General features: G+C 35.6%; 2 protein-coding genes across 2 annotated transcripts; both read left to right on the top strand.

The window, feature by feature from the left end:
• The first annotated feature begins 578 nt into the window (after nt 1–578).
• LOC131950223 (uncharacterized) lies at nt 579–12,365 on the top strand. Its single transcript, XM_059312292.1, has 7 exons — nt 579–771; nt 6,748–6,892; nt 7,584–7,715; nt 8,143–8,496; nt 10,232–11,408; nt 11,501–11,738; nt 12,362–12,365. The coding sequence occupies exons 3-7, from the start codon at nt 7,683–7,685 to the stop codon at nt 12,363–12,365; spliced, it is 1,806 nt and encodes a 601-aa protein (XP_059168275.1). The 5' UTR covers nt 579–771; nt 6,748–6,892; nt 7,584–7,682.
• Nucleotides 12,366–15,713: 3,348 nt separating this feature from the next.
• On the top strand, nt 15,714–16,775 carry LOC131950222 (galanin-like G-protein coupled receptor npr-9). Its single transcript, XM_059312291.1, has one exon. It carries the CDS (start codon nt 15,714–15,716, stop codon nt 16,773–16,775), a length of 1,062 nt encoding a protein of 353 aa, XP_059168274.1.
• The last annotated feature ends 5,585 nt before the right edge of the window (nt 16,776–22,360 follow it).

Here is a 22,360-nt window from a genome sequence, read left to right as displayed (position 1 = left end):
CAATTATACATATACACTGATTCAGAAATAGATTTAAAAAGTTGCAGTGTTATTAAGACAATAAAGATTTTTACAGATGGGTGGGGGTAATAACCCACCTACGCCACTGTGGCCGGAAAGCTTCCAATGCTCAAATTGTCAGTGATGTCCAGGCCAATGTCAGATGATGTGAGGGAGGGGGGCGGTTTCGTTGTGTGTGACGTATTGCTCGGCTGTGTTTGTAAAGAGTTTTATATGCAATGCAACATGGACAAAAAGGGCTGTCAAACCAAGAGACAGACAGACCAAATGGCTGTGTACGAACGTTATTGTGTATATGAATGTATGTGTAGGAGTGTGTGTGTGTGTGTATCGAAATATTTGTAAATAAAAAGTTGAATTAAAAATTACACGTCGGTACCCGTCAATACCTACTTTTAATAAATGCGGCATTAAAAGCCTAAGGAATAGCATTGTATCCTTTTAGCGGTTAATATTGTAATTACATAGACTGATGTAGAATTGGATTTTATTTTTTTGACCAAAGATTTTGGGCATGTGACGTCTCCTTTTCCTTATTTACGCAACATTCTAGTAGTGGAAGACCATAACTTGACCTACTTAGCCACAAATATTTTAGCTATTTTGTTTTCAATATTTATCTGGCATGGTAAATCTAGCCGAAGATCAGAGCTACCACTAGTCCATACTCAAGGTTCTAGATCTAGATGCAACAACAGTAGACTTCTAGGTTTATAAATCTAGATTTTGATCTGTTATCACGAGATCTAGGTAATTAAACAATTAATTACACATTAATTGTCGATTGGGTAATCTATCGTTTTAGCGTAATCAATTCGGCTGCAATAGTAATGTGCGGGAGAGGTAGCTGATGAATATATTAAATATATTTGTTTAAATAAGTTTATTTAAGTCAAATTTTACAAAATATCACAGATAATTGATTTAAAATAGCAAACAGTGACCAAAACAGTTTAAATAACATGAAACTAACTTTAAACTAGGTGTTTGAGATAAATATTAGTAGAAAAAAAAACAGCGGCCATCTTTCCAAATAAAATTTAGAGTAGTTTCCCTGGATAAAAATGTCTATTCGTATGTATATTGTGTTGACTTTGTTGTTTAATATACATACCTGTCTTGTTTAATATAAGTAAGACAGAGGGCCGTCTTCTTATCTTTAATTTCATTTTTAAGTGAAATGAAGGCTATGCATGTATGTACATCCAAGATCTCAAAAATTTTGGGAGGTCCAACATTTACTAAACCCTTTTGTACTGATTAGGTCGTCCATAAATGACGTCACAATCGTAGGGGGGAGGGGGGGGGTCGGTAATTTTGTGACGATGTGTGATGACGGGGAGGGGGGGGGTTCAGATGGTGCTACGTCACACTTTTGCTTTATAGATAAGAAAAGTTAGAAAACGAATTTTAGACATTATTTAGCTTTTTAAAAAAAACAGTTTTAATAAATTATAATAGGAATTGATTAAAATACTATATTTTGACATATTTCAGACAAGATTTTGGAAAAATATCGATGTTTAAAAAAAAATCAACTGCAATTTTGAGGGGGGTGGGGGGGGGGGGTTGTAGGCTGATGTGTGACGTCATTTTAGGGGGGGGGTCTGACTTTTTGTGACGACGTGTGACGGAGGGGAGGGGGGGAAGTAAAAATCGTATTTAAAAAGCGTGACGTCATTTATGGATGACCCCTTAACTTGTCAATTATTAGGTCGTCCATATTCCTCATAAATGACGTTGGACTCAAAATATGGGACGGTGTAAAATATTTTTTTTCAAAAATGATGAAGAATATATTCGTTTTCGTTAGAAATTGTGATTAAGGGTTCGGGTATAGTAGAACTGCGATATGATATTAAATCATCATCTTGCTTTTAGTAACTATTGGGTGAGAGGGAAATTTTCGGGAAAAGTATGACGTCATTTATGGGCGATCCATTTAATTAAACCTAGTTGTTTATTTTGTCTGTAGACATTAGTCTTAGGCCTACACTTCTTCTGAATTAAGATTATTGTGTTTTTTAAAATAGGTTCAAATTTTAATTAGTTACAATTGAATACCACACATGGTTTGTTGTTGTTTTTTTTTTCTTTGCCTTCTGCTGTCATCAGTTTTTGATTTCTTCAGTAGTCAATGTTTACCCCTCCCCATCATCCATTATTACCAAAAAAAAAAAAAACACCCACTATAGGCTATGTGTCATAGCGTAGATATATAGAATTAGACGAGTAGAGGTTACTAAGGACGGTACGAACTTGACGGTAGACGATTTGGTGCGAGAGTATTGTGCGCGTGTTCAATAAAATATGTGTGGCGTGAGTGTGACGTGAGCATGGTGCGACAATGTACCGATGACGTAAGACGCAGCAGTGAAGTTAGTTGGGAGTTAGATATAGTAGAAGACGGATGTATTATTTGATATTGTGAAAATGATCTATAAGTGTGTGTTAATTAAGTTCATGTTATTTCATAAACGAAGTTGTTGACATTGTTAATTAGTGTCTGCGGAACATAAGAGTGATTCCCGTCCTCCTCACGAGTATAATAGTTGCCGTATGAATAGTAGTAGATCAGAATATATTGAGATTATATATAAATCGCCCATCACAATATAGTGATATCCCACTCTAGAAAAAAAAAACTAGATCAACGTATAGTTCGTAGGAAAATTAGAATCTATCACTTATTCGTCTGTTAAAAAAAAAAAGAAATACGTCATTTTTCTCAACCACGCCGTTTCATCCCCCACTAAGCACAACGTCACAAAGTTCGCGGCGCGCGTGACGTCATTTGTCATTAGGCTAATGTTTAAGAAAGATACCGCGTAATTAAAAGAAAATCAAAACAGGCCCTAAATCACTATGGCGATGAGACTTTAACGACGTTTAGCCTGACGAATAGATCTAAATAACTTTAGTTCGGTGAATTATATTGGTGTTTAATTTATTACAGTGGCATGATGTTCTCCCTCTACTATACAAATTCACGTGCTTTTAATTTCTGCAACCTGCTGCCCTGAGACGTTCGGCTCTAAAATGCCCGTGATACAGCGGCTTCGGTAAATGCATTTAGGCTCCCAGTCCCACCTATAAACGTCTGTCCATTAAGCTCCACGCAAAACGTGTGATTAATATGTGAACATAAGCGGCGCTAGTGGTGGTGTCAACAGGGGCCAAGCTCAGGTCTTAAAGGTGCTCCGCACTTCATAAAAGACAAAATTGATGTTCAGATATCGTCGGACTCTGGCGTTTTGCCGACGGCCGTACTCCTAATGCACAGTCTTAGAGGCTGTCCACTGCTAACACTATTTTATGTTAAATTCAAGCCTATACTATGAGCTGTGGCTTTACATTAGCTCAGTGGCGTAGCGAGGTCGAGTGTCACCCGGTGCGGCACTTAATGGTGTCACCCCCCAGAGGCGACAAACTTTCAATTTTCGATTTGTCCCATTTTACCTGCTAGTCAATACTTGTCGAATATTGTTGACAGGAGCTACTTGGTTTGAGCCTTGTTGTCAGAAGTTATTTCATTTGGAGTCAATATAGTGCGGCCTATTTTCGTCGGTAGGCATTTAGTGGCAGGCCCTTTTTGGAAGGGATGATGTGCTGAGGTTGTTTAACACCGCTTAGTACAACAGGCATGCAATAGTTATGATCATTCGTTATGAACAAAAGTATGCATGAAAACGAACGCTTTATGTTCCTCATTTTCACTGAGCACAGCTTTATAGAAGATTCCAAAATAGACGTCACGAAACCCCCCCCCCCCCCCCCCCGACCACCCTGCGTAACTTGACGTCACATTAGCATTGCATATGTGACATCGTTTATGGGCAACCCCATATAACTCATTTTGGGTATTTGGTATCAACATTTTGACAACAAAGGTTGTTCAAAATGTGTATAGGACTTGACATCTACCCTAAATGACATCGCACACTTAAGGGGTGGAGTAACTGGTTTTGAGACGACGTTTTACGCGGGAAGTGTGAGGGGTAAGAAACGTGAAACGTTATGTATTTCGCCTAATACAAAAATGCTAAAAATATTTTTCATTAGAATTATGGCTTGACTTTTCAATAGACATGGCAAAAAGGTAATTTTCGACATTACGACTATTTCGTGACGGCAAAAATGGGGGTGGGGGGGGGGGGGTTAAGGTGAAGAGAGGTCAAAAACGGGACGTCATTTGTGATTAAATCACTAATTAAAGGAAAAAAGCATGAAAATATTAAATGAAAGTAGGAAACAAACAATAACACAAACAATAAGAATGAACTCAAACTAATATTTAAATAAACATTAGATATGTAGTGGTAGCTCTATAAAAATAGGGAGTATCTTAATGTATAAAAATAAAAATCTCATAATAATAATTATAGAACTGATGTTTATTGTCAGTCAATTAAATTGTTTAAAGGGCAGAATTTAAAAAAAAAAACGCATGCTTTGTATTTAAACACAAGACTAACCTATTTAACAGCAAACATCAATACATTTCCATACAAATAGAAATTAAAGGGAAATGACTCAAAATAATATTTTCTTAAGATGGCCGCCGTTTTTAATAGCAAATTTAGTATCTGTAACATCGTTGTTAAACTTTAATTTCCTGACATTTTTATTGATTTAAACCTTAAATGTGGTTTAATATTCAATTATCTTTAGTATTTTAGTAAAATATGCAAAAATATATCCATATTTAAGCCATATTTATTAGTTACCTTATCCCTACATTACTAGTGACGGCCGAATTGATTACGCTAAAGCGATAGATTACCGTCGATTGTATATTAATGCAAATATTTTTTTTCGAAGTGTCTACTCGGAATAAGATTTTTCGGCAAAAGATAGTTCTGCGCATGCGCAGTGACCTATGGCTAGGGTTAAAGCTAGAATGAGGGTTAGGGGTAGGAATAGGGATAGGGTTAGGGATAGGATTAGGGTTAGGGTTAGGATTAGGGTTGGTATTAGGGTTCTGCGGTTGTAAACACACGCATGCGCAGTACCATCGAAAACATCGCCGCTAAGTCGTAGTTTCTCTCCATTGCGCATGCGTATCGCATGCGTATCTTATTCCGACTAGAATCGGCCATTTTTTTTTACTAATAAACTAACGCAGTCCGATGAGTTAGATCTAGATCTAGTTCTAGAATCAGTACGGCGTGTTGTATGCAGTGACAGCGCTGAAGGCGCGAGCATATTCCGAGTACTTACGAATTCAGTGGAACGCTGACTAAAAATTTTAAATAGTCAGGCCAATTGAGTATAAATACTATTCAGTGGCCTTTTTCAGAGCTAGCGCCAAAAAAAGGCAGCTGAAAGAGCATTTTTTAAAATACGCAGCAATGGAAAAGGCTAACGGCCGATCAATTAAGTCTAAAAATCGCCCATAATTAGGCCTAGCTCTGAAAAAGGCCACTGAACGAGCATCACTAATTATATAAACTATCCCACGCAGCGTTGACGAGGTTAACCACCGCTATCGAATTAAATTCAATGCAGCTACTGTCGGCCCACAGAGAAGAAAAAAATCAATATACAAATAAAATTACTAATACAATAATAATGTCCATAATTTTACTTTTTCCGTACACGCTACAATTGAATTATAATTAAAATACTAGACTTAACAGTTCATTCCGCAAAAAACAAAAACTAGTTGTTTCTGTGAGGTAACTAGCGTAACAATGACGTCATGATACTAAAAATAGCGGATAGAAATGTCAGCGTGGGTACCTCATTTTGGGATAAGATTTTGGAAACCAGAATCAATAATAATGTAAACATACAAGGTAAATATCTCAATTATATATTAATTTAGAGGAGGTCGGGCCGTTTTCCCCGGAGGTCGGTCGTCTTTATAGGTGGTTCAGTTTTTACGGAGAGTGCTCCACAGAAATCCTCTCATTATTTACAACAAATCTCTCAATTTTTTCTGGCATTCTAAGGCATATTATCCATTTTATTAGCATTTTGCATTAAAATAATTATGAGAATTTGCGAGATTAACAGTTTTTTCATTTGTTGTGGATAGGACCCCAAAAATAAACGTAAAAACCGTCAGAAAACGACGTATGACGCTTCAGGGTCAGAGGTCAATCCAGCCAATTTAAGCAACGAGCCGGCCTATTAATTAGTATTATTTATTTTTGTACCTATATCGTTGTTTTAAAAGTTCTATTAATTTTAATGAAACCAACTTTTGAATTTAGCCACCATTCTCCAAACCAAATTTTAAAAAGCTATTCTGGCATATCTAGCCCTGACACCTATGATTGTTTTTATAATGCCAAAAAACCCCTCCATTTAAACATTTTAAACGGTAATTCTAAGAAGGTCACTGGAACTAAGACAAAAAAATCGTCGGAAGTCATGCATCCGGTCTGTACGCCATATTGTTGCTAGCATCCAGCCATGCCTCCGGGTTAGCGAGTAATACTAGTAAATAGCGAGAGAAAATTTGCGAAAACAAATTTTGTTTCATGTTTTTTGGTTGTTATTTTATAGTTATAAGCTAAAGAATCTGATATATATCTCTTGAATATTGTGTTCTTTTTTAAAAAAAAATCTAGTTTTGATTTTATATTAGGCCCTAACTTAAACAATCTTAACATCCCCTGACACCCGCTCTCGTTTACTTGTCAGCGGGAGAAAAATCAGATGTAATATATGGATAAAATAGTCTCTGTAAATTATTTATAGTAACATCTGCATCACCAGGATTTCCCAAAGACTAGAGTAAGGGAAGTTCTGACTGTTGAGGCGTTAATATGTACAACATTATCGACCTTTTAGAGGGCCAAGCAAGGTCAAGTTTGTCGGCAAAGATTTTTCTGTGTCAGCTGCTCAAGCAGGAAAGGAAAATGTTAGTTTTGTTGTTAAAATTAATCTTTAAGTCTAGGCTAGAAGCTTAATTATTATTGATTATAGACTAATTTTAATAGTAAAATATAAAATATCACTCTATTTATTGAGTCATAAAAAGTAAAGTTCCCTTAAAAATATAATGGGGCAAGTAAGTAGGGTTCACCTGTTTCTGTGACCTCGGCATAATATGATAGTGTGGTCAGCTCTATGCCCAGCCAGCTCTGCTTTTATTTTTAATGTTAGGTCATGTACACATTAGTGGAGCTGTGCAAATACATGGATGTTTACAGACTTGAACTCAAATTTGAACCCGAGGCTTTCGGGTTAGCAGTTGTATGTTCTACTATTTGACTGCCCCACCCTATTTGGTCCTATTTTATGCACTGTCTTAGTTATTCCGTTTTGTTTGAGAATTAAAAGATAAAATCAATGTTTAAAAATATGTGTTTGTTTGTTCGTCTTCTATTTGTTATTAACTTGGCTATTTCCCTTTGTAAAAATTCTGTCATAAAAAACTTAATTGGCTCTATGAATATAAACATAAATCAGTAAATAAAATAAATATAACTTTCAAATATTCCATTTGTAATAATATATCTACATAGAAATAAGCCTATCTGTTAACAATGATAGTATTGTAAGCATGTACTTATTTATAAAACAAAACATCAATCTCTTCTTTATCTTAGGGATCTTTGGCCAGACTGATAAAATAAAAAACACCACTAGAAGGTACCTCACTTGATTCACTAGGCAAAATCTACAAGGATTTAACAAACTACACAAAAATGAACCGTCCAACATTCTCAGAGAAGTCTATGGTAAATGGAAATCTTGTTACCTTAACAGCTTTTTAAATATATAAATACAACTTGAAATTAATATTATAGTAATATTATTAGTAAGGTCTTTTACATTTTTTTTTGTTTTGTGGACCTGACACATATCTACTAAGTGTTTTGAAGTTGTTATATTAAAAGTGTGAAGAGAATGTCTACAGGGTGTCGTCATTTATATTATGACCAGTGTTCCCTATTAGCTGCGCAGTAGTTTTTTAACCTGTCGCGCAGTCCTTTTGTATAATACAAAAATCCTTGTATAATACTTATAGGACACAGCGCACACAAAATACTAGTTGGACACTAGCCTTTTCCCCTTAGAGGGAATGTTGATTATGACCCAGTTATATTTGTGTGTATATTATTAGTATTCCTTTTGTTTAAATAACTTATTTTATTTTTGTTGAAGATAACTTCTGAAGTGGAAGAAACTGATGGTACTACTACAACCTACTTTCAAACATTCATGGATCTGTTAAAACAGTACTGGTCAAAGCTTATCACCATAACAAATCAGAACCTCATCATAGATTACTTTCACAAAGACAGGTATAACATCACCAAGTGGTTTGAACTCATCAAACAAAGTCAAGTCATAAGCTACCTGCAAAAGATTAACCTAGAAGGTCAGGACATTGACCTTATTTTAAGCAATCAGTCAAGCCATGAACAATTCAAGGATGCTCTTGTCTTCACCAGTGTTGTTTTAAGTTACAGTAACAATCTACTGGAGGTACTCAAGGAACCTTTGCAATTAGAGAAGGTAATTTTTAAAAAAATTTTTTGTTGTAGGCCTATTTTCTCACATTTTATCAGCCCTCTACTCCAGTTTAGTACTACTCACCTTACGCTGTCCTATAGAAATATACTTGGATATTCAATAGTATATCTATTTTCAATATGTAAATAGATTGTTTTAGCATAGGAATGTAATTTCCATGTCAGTGTGTGTATTAGTAATGAGATTGTCTTTTTTAATCTTATGTATTACTATTAATAAAATTTTCTAGCATTTAGCTGAGAATTATCAATCTTTATTAACCTGGATCATAGCCGGCCTGGCTTTATAGATAATAAGGTGTTAATCTAATAACACTGGCTTGGTGAGATATAACATTATTGAGGTGGAAACTCATATCATGACTCTCAATCTAATGTGAAAATGACAAACATTTTGTTTATTAACATTTCTTATCCTGTTTTGTAAATAATGCTCAGTCACAATAAATTTTAAGAAAGTATATAAAAAGATGTTCAAAATGCTATGTTATGATGAATATACAGATTCTTAGTAAAAAACATGTATAAGTATCGGCTTAAAAATAAACTAAATAAATAATTTTCTAAATTTGGCATCAGTATTTTGTGGAGATGTATACATATTTCTGTATTATTATTCATAGTTATCAACATAATGTATTTCATCTTTAAAAAGTTATATTTTAATATCCTAATATATAAAAGCCCATGTGGGCACCTCTCTTTCTGTCCGCAAAATTTTTAAGTCTGTGAGATCAGTATCTTCAGCAATATATGGAGAGCATAATAATACAAACTTTTGTTGAAAATAATATGTTGGATGTATTAAATGTATAATCTAAATTTTATTTAAAAAATAAACATAAAGGCATATTCGACTGGAGAAACAGATTTTTTAATTATGCAACTGGAAAAGTGTTTATGGTTGTGACACGAATGTAAAAAACAATAATGTCACATGTTTAAATTAAAACTATGGAAAGTACACAACACTAATGGCATCATTTTCCAATTTTAGAATATGAAGAAATGAACTATTTCATTCAAATTTGATTTAGATCTATAAATCTACTTATCAAGACATTGTATAAAATGTATACAATTTTCTCGGCCAAATCTAATAAAAAAAACATAATTACCATTTAACAGAATAATTTAAGTCTCTTCATCAGTGTGTTAATTTAATATGGTGTTGTGTTGACTAATAATGTAAATAATTCAGTTTTTCTAATTGGTATTGGTAGCCTATGTTATTTTAAATGTGTAGGATTTTTAACTATTTAGTTATTGCTTTGCTTTGTCAAATATTTTTCTTAAACAAGTTTAACAATAAAAGTTATATAGGCCTATAATTCACATGTAACGAGTACCCATGGCTAGTTTTATCATAGTTTCATGAATAACAAATCCTGTTTGTTTCACTCTTATTTGACGAAGTATTTTTTATTTAACTGAACACATGTTCGGGGCAGGCTCTATTATTGGCAGACTTTAAGGAACACTTTTATACATCCAAAACATTTAATCAAAGCTAGAGTAATGCATTGATAAGTCCCATTTTGTGCTTTTCCAATCATTTTTAAAATTTAAATAGATTAGTTACTATAAGAAATTATAAAATTTTGTAATACCTTTGTTTATATTTTAATTCTGACTAGTTAACTAGTAGTAACAGATAATTTTACAATAAAACATACATATCTTATCAAATACATTTCTCCTTTATCCTGTTGACTTAGATCTCCACTGAGATGAAACCATTCTATCAAGTTGTAGAGACAGTCTCCAAGGCTATCTCCATGTTCCAAGCTCTCATGCCATGGTCTTTCTCTGTGTGTCTGATACAATTAGACAGCCAAATGGACAAACTCAAAGCTGCAATAGAAAACATGAGCTTCAATTTTGATGACCAGCAGCTTGCTGAACTAGAATTGAGTCAAACTCTGGTTGTGTCTGATGTTGATATATTGTGTTGTGTATTGGGACTTCAAACCAAATTTTCACAATTTGCTAAACATGTGAGTGTGGACATGTGGTTACATGACCTACAGCGAAACCAAGTTGTGAATTGGTTGGAACGTAACAGTGAAGGGGAATCTCTGCCTCAAGCTGACCGTAACAGTGAAGGGGAATCACTGCCTCAAGCTGACCGTAACATTGAAGGGGAATCTCTGCCTCAAGCTGACTGTAACAGTGAAGGGGAATCTCTGCCTCAAGCTGACCGTAACAGTGAAGGGGAATCTCTGCCTCAAGCTGACCGTAACAGTGAAGGGGAATCTCTGCCTCAAGCTGACCGTAACAGTGAAGGGGAATCTCTGCCTCAAGCTGACCGTAACAGTGAAGGGGAATCTCTGCCTCAAGCTGACCGTAACAGTGAAGGGGAATCTCTGCCTCAAGCTGACCGTAACAGTGAATGGGAATCTCTGCCTCAAGCTGACCGTAACAGTGAAGGAGAATCTCTGCCTCAAGCTGACCGTAACAGTGAAGGGGAATCTCTTCCTCAAGCTGACCGTAACAGTGAAGGGGAATCTCTGCCTCAAGCTGACTGTAACAGTGAAGGGGAATCTCTGCCTCAAGCTGACCGTAACAGTGAAGGGGAATCTCTGCCTCAAGCTGACCGTAGCAGTGAAGGGGAATCTCTGCCTCAAGCTGACTGTGAAGCCATGTCCTCAGCTAACACACTGAGGAAAAAACTGCTATTGCTGGGGTTTACATCATGGAAGGCAGCATCAATAGCAGAAAACATTTCTGAAGATTGGATCAACCATCAGTCAGCTTTAGAGGTGGCCACAACTCACATCTTAGACATGTTCCAATGTCATCCTGTGTTAACTGTGGCCAGTGGATTTCCTTACACCAGTACATTAACTGATGCATTGTTTGACCAAACCGTTGAACATCTCACGAGGACGCCAAGTCTATTCTAACTAAAGGGATTCGTTAACGCAGAGGTCGCCAGTTCCAGGATTTCTCCCATGGTGATGGATTCTATTTATCCTATGTTTTAGAACACGCACAAGAAAGAGCCATAAACAAGTCCAAAAGACCTGCAGTTATTGTGTACAACATTACTGAGGTGACCCTTCAAAAATTCTCTGGACTCAACCTTTTTGATGACATTAATTCTTGGCGTACAACAGTGAAATACTGCCAGAACGGCTATGAAGGACTAATGCCTGACAATTTTTCTGATTTTCACATTGTCACTGGACCAGTGTGCAGTAACACAGGGGATGTAAAAGAAAGGTATCAAGAACATGTGACTCGTGTTGTTAAGAAAAAACAGTTGTGTGTAAAAAACCTGAATTGGCCAAACTTTTCAACCTCCCTAACAATATTGTATGTGTCATCTTCTTTAATGAAACTATCCAGTAAAAGGTTTCAGAATGATCAGTCTGTTTTTAAAAAAAAACTACATGATGTAGTAATTTCATATATATAGCCTACCTACCATAAATATACCTAACAACAATGAATTAGTTTATTTTATGTTATTGCAACATAAATGTCAATACATTCCTATGTGAAATACACCATTTTGATAATGTTTTCTTAATGTCATACACATGGTTTCAAGGCTTAGCATAATGCTATTTAATAGTTTTCTTAAGACAAATAAGTTGATGAGAGATGTCTATTGTGTATTCTTGTGTGTAGCTGCTTCTTCAAATAGGAAAGACATTTCTATTTAAGACTCGTAAAGTAAATTTAGATTTTTAGTAAATGAAAACAAGTGTATGATATACAATTAATAATTATAATTCCAGTTGATGTACTATTTTTGTGTTGTTGTATGTTTAATAGTTTAGTCTACTGATTGATGAATCAAAAATTTGTAAATATTTCAATATTAAAACTTTGCTATTCAGTTAAAGTATCTACTCTGTACAAATGTATTTTTTTTAAATAAATAAAACCATTATTACTGCATTTAGTGGGTCACTAGTGCATCATTTTGTTATTGAAAAATTCAACAAGCTTTTGTGTTTTTAATTATCTCTAACTAATTATTATGTGAATAACATTGTTGTGGAACCCACTGACACCAGTGAATCAAACCAATCGTACAACATAAAATACAAATTATTGAAAATACTTTTACAAATTCTTATTGAAAAAATGCTCATTAAGAAAAACATTAAATTTAAAATCTGTGCACAAACGTTAATATAAATCACATTATTTTATGAATGCAAGGTTAAATGTACAGTGAACTGAATATGCATGGGCTAAAAGTAGCATTCAAAAATAAATAAGAGCACATTCAAAGTTGAAACAAATAAAGACCACTAGTAGCTATTTAAATATATACAATAAACTGCAAATTATTTAATGAATGCGTGTTTAAAATAAATAGTCATACGCAAATAGCGAAGTTACTGAATTAAAAATTGTAACTATGTTTGAAACGTCAGTAGCAGTTTAATACATGCTTTAATTTTGGCATCGTAAAATGTATACATTAATGTTGTTAAGTTACTCCGCGAATATAAAGCTGATTTCAGTCTGTCTATGATGGAACTGGTCCCTCGTTTATTGCACATTTCACAGTGCAAACATAACCTGTTTCTAACTTATCAGGTGCCAATTTTGTTGGTCGCCACAAATAGAAGAAATTTAAATGTCATTGCATAACGGGTGTTATAGAAGAACTCTTAATGCAGTGGACAATGGGATACAGTGTAACAAGCGGACAATGTCTTATCTAGAGCAATATTTTAATATCAAATATGCTTGTAAAAACAATACAACTACTTCTTCAAAACGTAGTAAATTAACTACTGGAATTCGAAGTTTGGGTATAGAGGCTTAGCATGATTTTTTTGGAGACATTTTTTTTATTCATCATAATAAATAGGCCTAAATTACACGAGTTGAAATAGTTGGATGTGTAACACATTGTATTTATAATACAAGGAAATAGGAGGTTTATAACAACTGCATTAAATATTTATTTACAATTTAATAAAATAATAACTAATTGAATGAAATATATTCTCATTTCAGCAAACATTGTTAGAAATAGAAATATATTTTAAATAATGAACACATGTTTCCTCATTAGCCTACATACTTTCATTTGTTAAAAGTTGAAATCACCTCTGAATGATATCAGTTATTTTATTATGTCTGCAGATTTTTTAAAAAGTTCACTCCTAATACAACCTGAGCAGTAAAAACTGATAGATGATATACATTATTTTCATAGAACGCAACGTTTCGGCTATCTTATTATTGAAAACACATTTTGCAACAGATTGTGATCAATATATTCAGTAAAATGTTTCATATAGACCTACTCCAGTACGTAATATAAATATTTATTATAAATAAAACATTAGAAATAATAATATGCTGACATTATTGATTATAAAATCTTGTTGAGATATATTTGGTTTTATTAAACTGTACGTAATTTAAAAAGATGTCATTTTACGAAAACACAATCTATGACTTAAACATTGATTTTGTTCACTTACAACAAAATCTAGCAATATATCCTAAATCAATTAATTTTCTTTAACACTTTGTTTGATAATTTTCCCCAAAGTTAACTAACAGTAACATCGATTTTGCTTAGATTAGAACAAAATTTAAAATGTGTTTGATAAAAATTATTAACAAATTAATCTATCTATAATAATAAAAAGTCAGCAACAACCACCGTGTTTTACTTAGAAGCTCCAATAGCCTCAGCTCACAAAACCTATCTAAAATGTAGCAGAAACTTGTGCGTTCATCGACATTTAATTAACCGGATTATATATTCTATTTATAAAACCACTCATACAATCGATAAACATAATAGTATGAAGTTCCCACATTGTTTAAAGTAATCATAACTTACGATTGTGTTTACTACGGTAATTAAATTAATTGTTGATAATTGATGTTTTTTAATGTTTAAAATTACACGGCAAGTAAATTTCTAATGGGAAAAGATCAGTTAACGTTTAATGGATTGCTAATAGCACATATATTCTCGGCTAACTATCCCCTTGCACGATGATATTCGATTTTTTAATTACTAATAAAAATTTATAGTTTTGTTGTAATGTAATTGGCTAATTAACAATTAAACACATACATCCCTCAGCAGGTAAGTATTCACGTCATGATGTGAATGATAGAGTAGGACCCTACAGAGATTTTAATGTTTCAGCTGTTTCACCGTTACTAACATTAATATAACCGGTTGCTATATTAATAGTTGAATACATCAGACAAACATTGGTTAAGATGCACAATATTTTTTAATGTAAGATATTATGCAGTAGGACGCTCAACATTTCTATAAATTGTTTCCACACAGGAGATTGAATTATTATGCTTGTAGAAATATACTAATTTAAGTATATAAAACCGTTGTTACTGCTTATTTCTGCTAAATCCAGCAAGATGCAGAGTTGCTAATTTTCTAGGCTAGAAAAATATCAAAATAGTAATGTAAGACTCTTTAAGGGTTTTTTTTTTTTACGTTATTGAATTTTTGAGATTTTTTTTTTGTAGCTTAATTAAAGCATAAAACCGTTAGACCGCTATAACGCAACTAATTTCATCGATAATAATCTGAAGTAACCAAATAGTTTATCTGTATAGTGACAAATCGTTTGAAATTTCTTGAAGGGACGTATGTTGTTTGTTACTAGCTATACTATCTCTACTAAGTTTTAATAAAACAAAACAAAAAAAAAATCAAATCTTCGAATATTCTTTAAAGATCGAAGCAGCTAGGACTATTTATAGTTTTTTTATAGAGAGTTTTCAAGTTTATTGAATTGGAAAGTTTGACCCGGGATGTTGTAAAATACTCAACTGACTTAAATTCTGCAATTGTTTAAAACATAACAAAAGAGTAGTGTTACAGTAAAGTAAAATTTTGCAAATGCTTAAAACCTAACAAAAGAGTATATTACAGTAAAATTAAATTCTGCAAATGTTTAAAACATAACAAAAGAGTAGTATTACATTAAAGCAATGTTGAAATGGTGGTGTTGCATAAGGGAAATAATTCGGCCTGGATAAGTGCTTAGATATTTTCAGGATTATGCAACTCCCTTCTATAACTGTTCACAATCGTTGTTATATTAACCTTTATATATAATCATATACTTTTTTTTATAATCGGTTTGTGTATGGTGTTATAACTAGTCAACATAGCGCAGAACATTTAATTGACAGGTTCTACGACATACGAGCTAATAATAGAACTCTATAAAAATGGCGTCGCTCAATAGTACTGTAACGTTGGGATCTTCCCCAATGGTGCCTAAATATATTCTAGACATCTTCATGGCTGGGAACATTATCTTCGGGGAGCTGATAACTATCATCGGCATCATCGCAAATATCATCAACATCGTCATCTTTCGCAGACAAGGATACGACGACACCGTCAACATTTCGTTAACCGCTCTAGCGGTCAGTGACCTGGGCTCGCTGGTCACCCTACTGCCGTTTAACGTCATGGTCAACCCGTGGTTCGAATCTCTGGACCTGAGCTTCGTACCGCTGGACGTGTCCGTGTTTCTCTCCTTTTACCCCCATAACTACTTCATCCGTGTCTGTGGGTTCATCACGGCCTTCGCTGCCTTTGAGCGATGTCTTTGTGTTGTCCTGCCTCTGAAAGTCAAACAAATCATCACAAAAAAAGTCGCTATCACAACAATTATTTGTATTTATCTCATCACTCTACTAAACGAGTTCCCCTCATACTACGTCATCTACCTAGACTGGAAAAAAACAGCTCGAGTGAACAAAACTGTTCTTAGTATCGCCTTCAGAAGCTACAGCAGCTCCGTGTTCAGTGTGTCGTATTTCATAACAGACATGTTAGTCCCACACTTTACTTTCCTGGTTCTCATTGCATGTACGTCCATCATCGTATTCCAGCTAAAGTCAAGGTCCAATTGGATTCGATCCATATCCAGTACAACTAAAAAAGTCGCGACCATCTCTAACAAAGAGAAGAAAGTCGGGCTAATGCTGGTTGTCGTGTCGGTGTGTTTCATCGTCTGTCTGACGCCGCAGACGGTCATCATGTCAGCCGTGTGCGTCGTGCCGGGCCTGGGTCTGTACGGCAAGTATTTTGACGTGGCCTCCGTCATCTACTGCCTGGCCTACTACTCTGAGTCTATCAACTCCAGTCTCAACATCCTCGTCTACTACAAGATGAGCTCCAAGTACAAGAAAGAGATTCATAAAGTTTTTCCATTTCTCAAAACCCTCAGAGATTACAAGGTAAAATTGCTCAGTGAAACATCAACCACAGATATCATGTAAAGCCCACATTGAAAACCAAAACCACAGATGTAATGTAAAACTCACATTGAAAACCACAACCACATATGTAGTGTAAAATCCTCATTTAAAACCAACACCACATATGTAATGAAAACCCACGTTGAAAACCACAACGTGTGTGTGTGTGTACGACAATACGTTGTCAAATCTTGCTAGACCCTAGATCCAGAGTTTCTTCTAGGCATCTGTTCGGGGGGCGAAGCCCCCCCCCCCCCACCCGAAAAAATTCTACCGCCCCCCGAACGAAATGAAATTTATATAATTTATATAGCAAATATATACTTTTAACAGTGTCCGCCCCCACCCCCTCCCGAAGAAAATCTACCGCTCCCCACCCTGAAAATTTCAAGTGCCCCCCCCCCCCGCCCGGAGAAAAAAAGTCTGGAAGAAACACTATAAGAGTATCTAGTCTTATAAGATTTTTATAGGCAACACCAGAAAATACTTTCTTATTTGCATAACCACAATTTGCCTAATGGTGGCAATTCCTTTATCATTTCATTTGTCGAAGTATAATCTTCATGCTCTAAAGTAGAATATTCAGTTAAAGGCTTGGTATATAAGCCAATGTTACTATATGTATTGTATTTTTTGATACTTCATCATGTATGTTGTTTCGTTAGTTGCAGTTTAAACGCTCTAATGTTTGATTAAATCGTTTCTTCTAGTCGTGTTTGTATTAGCAGATTAATTATGTCTTGATGGTAATGAATTGTGAACGATTTTTATAACATTTCTACAACAAGCGTTGTCAATTCTTTAACCTTTTCGCAAATGTTCTTACAAACTTTACTTTGTAAGCTACATCGTATAGTAGAATACATATTTTTCTATACGTTTTGTAGCGTCCAAAACATTAGTCCGGGTATCTTTAAAAGGAAATAGGAGACATGTACATATTTTACCAATGTAGTATGACGTTGTTCGAATAAAATGTTAACAACTTGTAAACGGAGAGTATACCCCTTGGTAAGAGTGTGTGCTAGATCACGTTAAGATTTGGGTTGTAAAAACTGTCTCACGTTGTTTTTATTCTTGTTGTTCTATTCACTCTTGTGGAGCCAATTTTTCATATTTTTTTAATAAAATCAAAAGGAAAGAGTAGTTTTCTTATTTCAACTCTTAACTTCGTCTACTTGATGTAACGAGCTATAAAACAAAAGCGGTCAAGTGCAGTGTTTTTTCCAGATTTTTTTCTCCGAGGGTGCACTTGAAATTTTCGGAGGGGGGGGGGGCGGACACTGTCAAAAGTATATATTTTCTATACAAATTCCATTTCGTTCGGGGGGGGGGGGGTAGACTTTCTTCCGGGGGGGGCGGTGTCCCCCCGAAAAGATGACTGGAAGAAACTCTGGTCAAGTGTATCCCTACTACATACACCCACCTAATCAGCACGAGTCATCAGAAATTTTTTACCAAAATATCATGTGGTTTTTTAAAGTGTATTTGATTGCTCAACACCGGTTAAATTCACAGAAACAAAGAGGACACGACGTAAATAACATCCGCGTTGTTGAGGGCTCTCTACTGGAGACAAGCTTTCGTGTAACACTTCACAATCAACTCAGCATAACCGGATTTATCTGCAGTATTATTTCTTCAAAAACACATCGAACTTACACGCGAGAAGATAAAACACAAACAATTATTATTTCACGGTATGACTTTGTTACACAGGCAACAGAACAAAAATGTACCTAATCTTTATTATTATATTTTAAAAAAACACCGGTCAGCATTAAATAAACAAAAAGGATACGACGTAATTAACATCCGCGTTGCTGACGGCTCTCTACTTGAGACAGGTCTACGCTTTACACTTTACAGTCTATTCAGCGTAACAGGATATATCTGCAGGATTAGTTTTACGATAAAACATCGTATTTACATGCGAGAGTTTTACGATAAAACATCGTATTTACATGCGAGAGTTTTACTATAAAACATCGTATTTACATGCGAGAAGATAAAACCCAAAATATTTTTAATTCACAAATTTTATAGCGTGTCTTAATCGAAAAGGCAATGCCAAAAAATGTACTCTATACTATAATTTTAAAACTTGCTACTCGTCACACGCTATGGAGTGATTGTATTTGAAATATAATTCAGTTATTTCCAGTACGTCCTGTTGTTTTAATTTTTAGTCTCTATTTTTTCAAGCTAATTAAGCTGAGAATTATAAAACACGCGCTTATATTTACAACAATACCAACGCGGTTTCCAACTCCAAAAAATTATACAACTAGTTAAAATAACAACTGTCATCGTATTTAAACAAACGTTATTTTGACCGATTTAAGTAACGTTTTAGTAATTAACATTCTTCTTTTCGATGCTTCGTTACTATCCCTTTAAAGTGTAGTTCAGCAGTTGGCGTGATACTCGGGTAAACAGCATATGGATGCTAACTCCAAAATTCGAGTTCGGAACCCAGGGCAGATGAGGCTCGTTAGCTGGAAACAGCATTATCTAGGAGAAAAAAAAATACTGCTGACTTGCAGATTGTTCTTGCGTGTACAAATGCTATGGAAGAAAATCCAGAAAGTAAAGTAGACTGAAGTGGGAGTCAACGGCCCTGATGTTGACATGTAATACTTAATTGATTGGAGGAAATTCCCTTAATTTTTAAATTATACAATAAAGAACGAAGAAGAAGAAGAAACACTGGCGATAGCATACCAAAAATGTCCCACTCATTTTAAATAAAATGTAATTAGATCGTTTTATCATTATAGCATTATTTTGTCTCTTAGCGTAATGTCATTAAAAATACATTTTTGTAGTATCTTCGGAGCTATTTTAACTAGAAAAATGGGGTGATGATAATATCGGGAAATTGATATAATTTTTTGGTATGATGGACTAAACTAGACGATAATAAACTTCTAGCGTCAATTACTCTGAGAATATCCCATTACTGTAAACTATAAATCAACATGTTGCTTGTTACATTCAGCGATACAGAACATCCTATTTCGCTGCACGTTGCACATAAGCTGTGCTGTATCTACACAGCTTCAACATTAAGTCCTTAGAAGTACTTGAGACCATGGCGTAGGAAGAAGTTGGTCATTTTACATTTAAGGAATCCACTTCCCTTAGATCCTTCCCCCTCCCCCAAACACGGTCACGTCTACTCATTTATGCGCACACAAACATAGCGCACGCTCATTCACACACACCAAAAATCTATATATATATATATATATATATATATATATATATATATATATATATATATATATATATATATATATATATATATATATATATATATATATATATACTTTCACCATGGATCTGAAGAGTTAATTAGAACACTCCAGGGAAGGGTTCTGCAAAAAATTTTTTTTTAATGTCGCAAGGGCTGATCCCCTGGAGGGCGCGTTTTTTTTTTTTGGTCGATATAAGTATATAAAAAGAAGTCGGATGCGTTTCGACACCGTTCAACTGAGTGCCATGAAACCTTGGAGAGTTAATGAGAATAACCCTGAGAGAAGATTTCTGTGAAAAAATCATTAAAATTTCTTTGGGCGGTGCCCGGAAGGTCGCTATTTTTGTCAATACACGGTTTGGCGCCCAGAGTTCTAGAGCATCTATGTTGGCACTTGGCATCTAGTAATCGGGCATCCTGCATAGCGGGTAAGGGATACTACTATATTCAGCGGTAAAACTGAAACAAGCTCAACCGCTGGCGCTTCGTTGATTGCGCGACTTTTTTTTTTTTAAAAAAGGCCAGACAATAACGACACGAAGGACAACATTAATCGTTGACTTTATCGAATCAGACACATCCTCCGGCGTCTCGGCAGGTCGCAATTAGGCACCCCGGGCTATCCCGTGAGCTCTAAAGCGCTTACGTTCGTTTTAAACAGTGCAATAGACTATGGATACAACAGGGCATTATAGTCGTTAACTAGACTTCAGCAGACACGTCCTACGACGCCCCGGTAGGGTGCGATTTGCCCCGGCCTATCCTTTGTTCTAGCTTCGCGGCAACGCGCTCGGACGGGCACGCTAGTTATATAAAAAGCGATGTACGAGTGTGTGTGTGTGTGTTTGTCTGTCTGTCTTTTATTCATTACTACACATTTCATCCGACCGCCATGAAACTTTGGGAAATTGTTGATAATACTTCTGGACAGGTATCTGCGAAAAATAAGTTCGAATTCGCAGGGGTGGCGCCCCGGCAAGGCGCGAGTCGATTCTTCTCTATATATGGTATATAAAAAAATTCGAGTGTGGTTTGACACCGTTCATTCGATCGCTTTAAAACGTTGGGGAGTTGATTATAACAATCCATAGGAGGCTTTTGCAATAAAACATTTTTAATTTTGCAAGCGCAGTGCACAGGGAGGGTATGATTTTCTCTCTACACGGTATAAAAAAAATAAAAGTTGTATGTGGTTCGAAACCGTTCATCCGAGTGTCGTGAAACTTTGGGGTGTTGATAAGAACATTCCCGAGATTGTTTCTGAGAATAAAAAGATTCTTTCTTTTCACGGTTTTTGCGCCAGAGTTTCATAGCAGCTATCGTAGAACTTGGTATTCGTTAATCGGGCGTCCTGCAGAGCGGGAAAAGTGTACTACTATATTCAGCAGTAATACTTCAAATATCAGGAAGCCTGTATCCTGCATAACAAGACAGCCCCTCACCTGGAATCCACAAGTCAGGAGGAGGAGAGGCAGACCAAGAAAGACCTGTAGACGTGACCTGCAAGAAGACACCCAGAAGATTGGATACACCTGGGGACAGTTAGAGAGACTAGCCCAGGACAGAGATGCCTGGAAAGCTCTTGTCAGTGGCCTATGTCCCAGTAGGTACGACAGGCAAACCTAACCTAATACTGCAAATTATGCAGCTATCGGCGCCAAGGTGATTGTGTGTCCCGAATCATTGACTATTTTTAATAAGGCGCGTTCTCCAGCACCCCCCCCCCCCCAGCAGGAGCGATTTGGTATCCCGGGTTCATCTGTGAGCACTGTTGCGCCTACGTTCATTTTAAACAGCGCGATATGATGTGGATATAATGCAATGCTATAGTCGCTCAGTAACCGTTCGTTTTAAAGAGTTCCATAGAATATTGGATAAAATGTGGTAATATATTTGCTCACTAGATTGAATTAGGCGCGTCCGCCGCCGCACCAGAATGATGGGATTCGGCTGCCCTGTGCTACCTCGTGAGAACTATGGCGCCTACATTAGTTTTAAGGAGCACCCTGCAAGATTGATACGGTGGCACACGGCATTCGATAATTAACCCAACCAGGGGTCGTACGCGGCGCCTCAGCGATGGTGTAACCGGGGGCTCCCGAGTGCGTTTCTCTAAGTCCCCGACACCTGGGTGGTCGCCGAAGTGTGTTTTAACTCACTTTTATTGAGAGTGATTAACAGTGATCAAGGCTTTTCATACAGACTCACGAGCGCGCCATCACCAATAAACATTACCGAACACAACTTTTACCTAACCGCAATTATCTCCTTATTATGTCTTTGCCTTTACCACTGAGTTGGGAGAGGATACTTCCTTTTCTTAAAAAAGCTCTTAGGTCTAATTTAC

The sequence above is a fragment of the Physella acuta genome, unplaced genomic scaffold, assembly GCF_028476545.2.
Source record: "Physella acuta isolate Inbredline_101_S28 unplaced genomic scaffold, ASM2847654v3 ptg000746l, whole genome shotgun sequence".
NCBI classification, from domain to species: domain Eukaryota; kingdom Metazoa; phylum Mollusca; class Gastropoda; family Physidae; genus Physella; species Physella acuta.
Note: the sequence above shows the minus strand (reverse complement) of the source record. Positions and strands in the feature narration are given on the sequence as shown.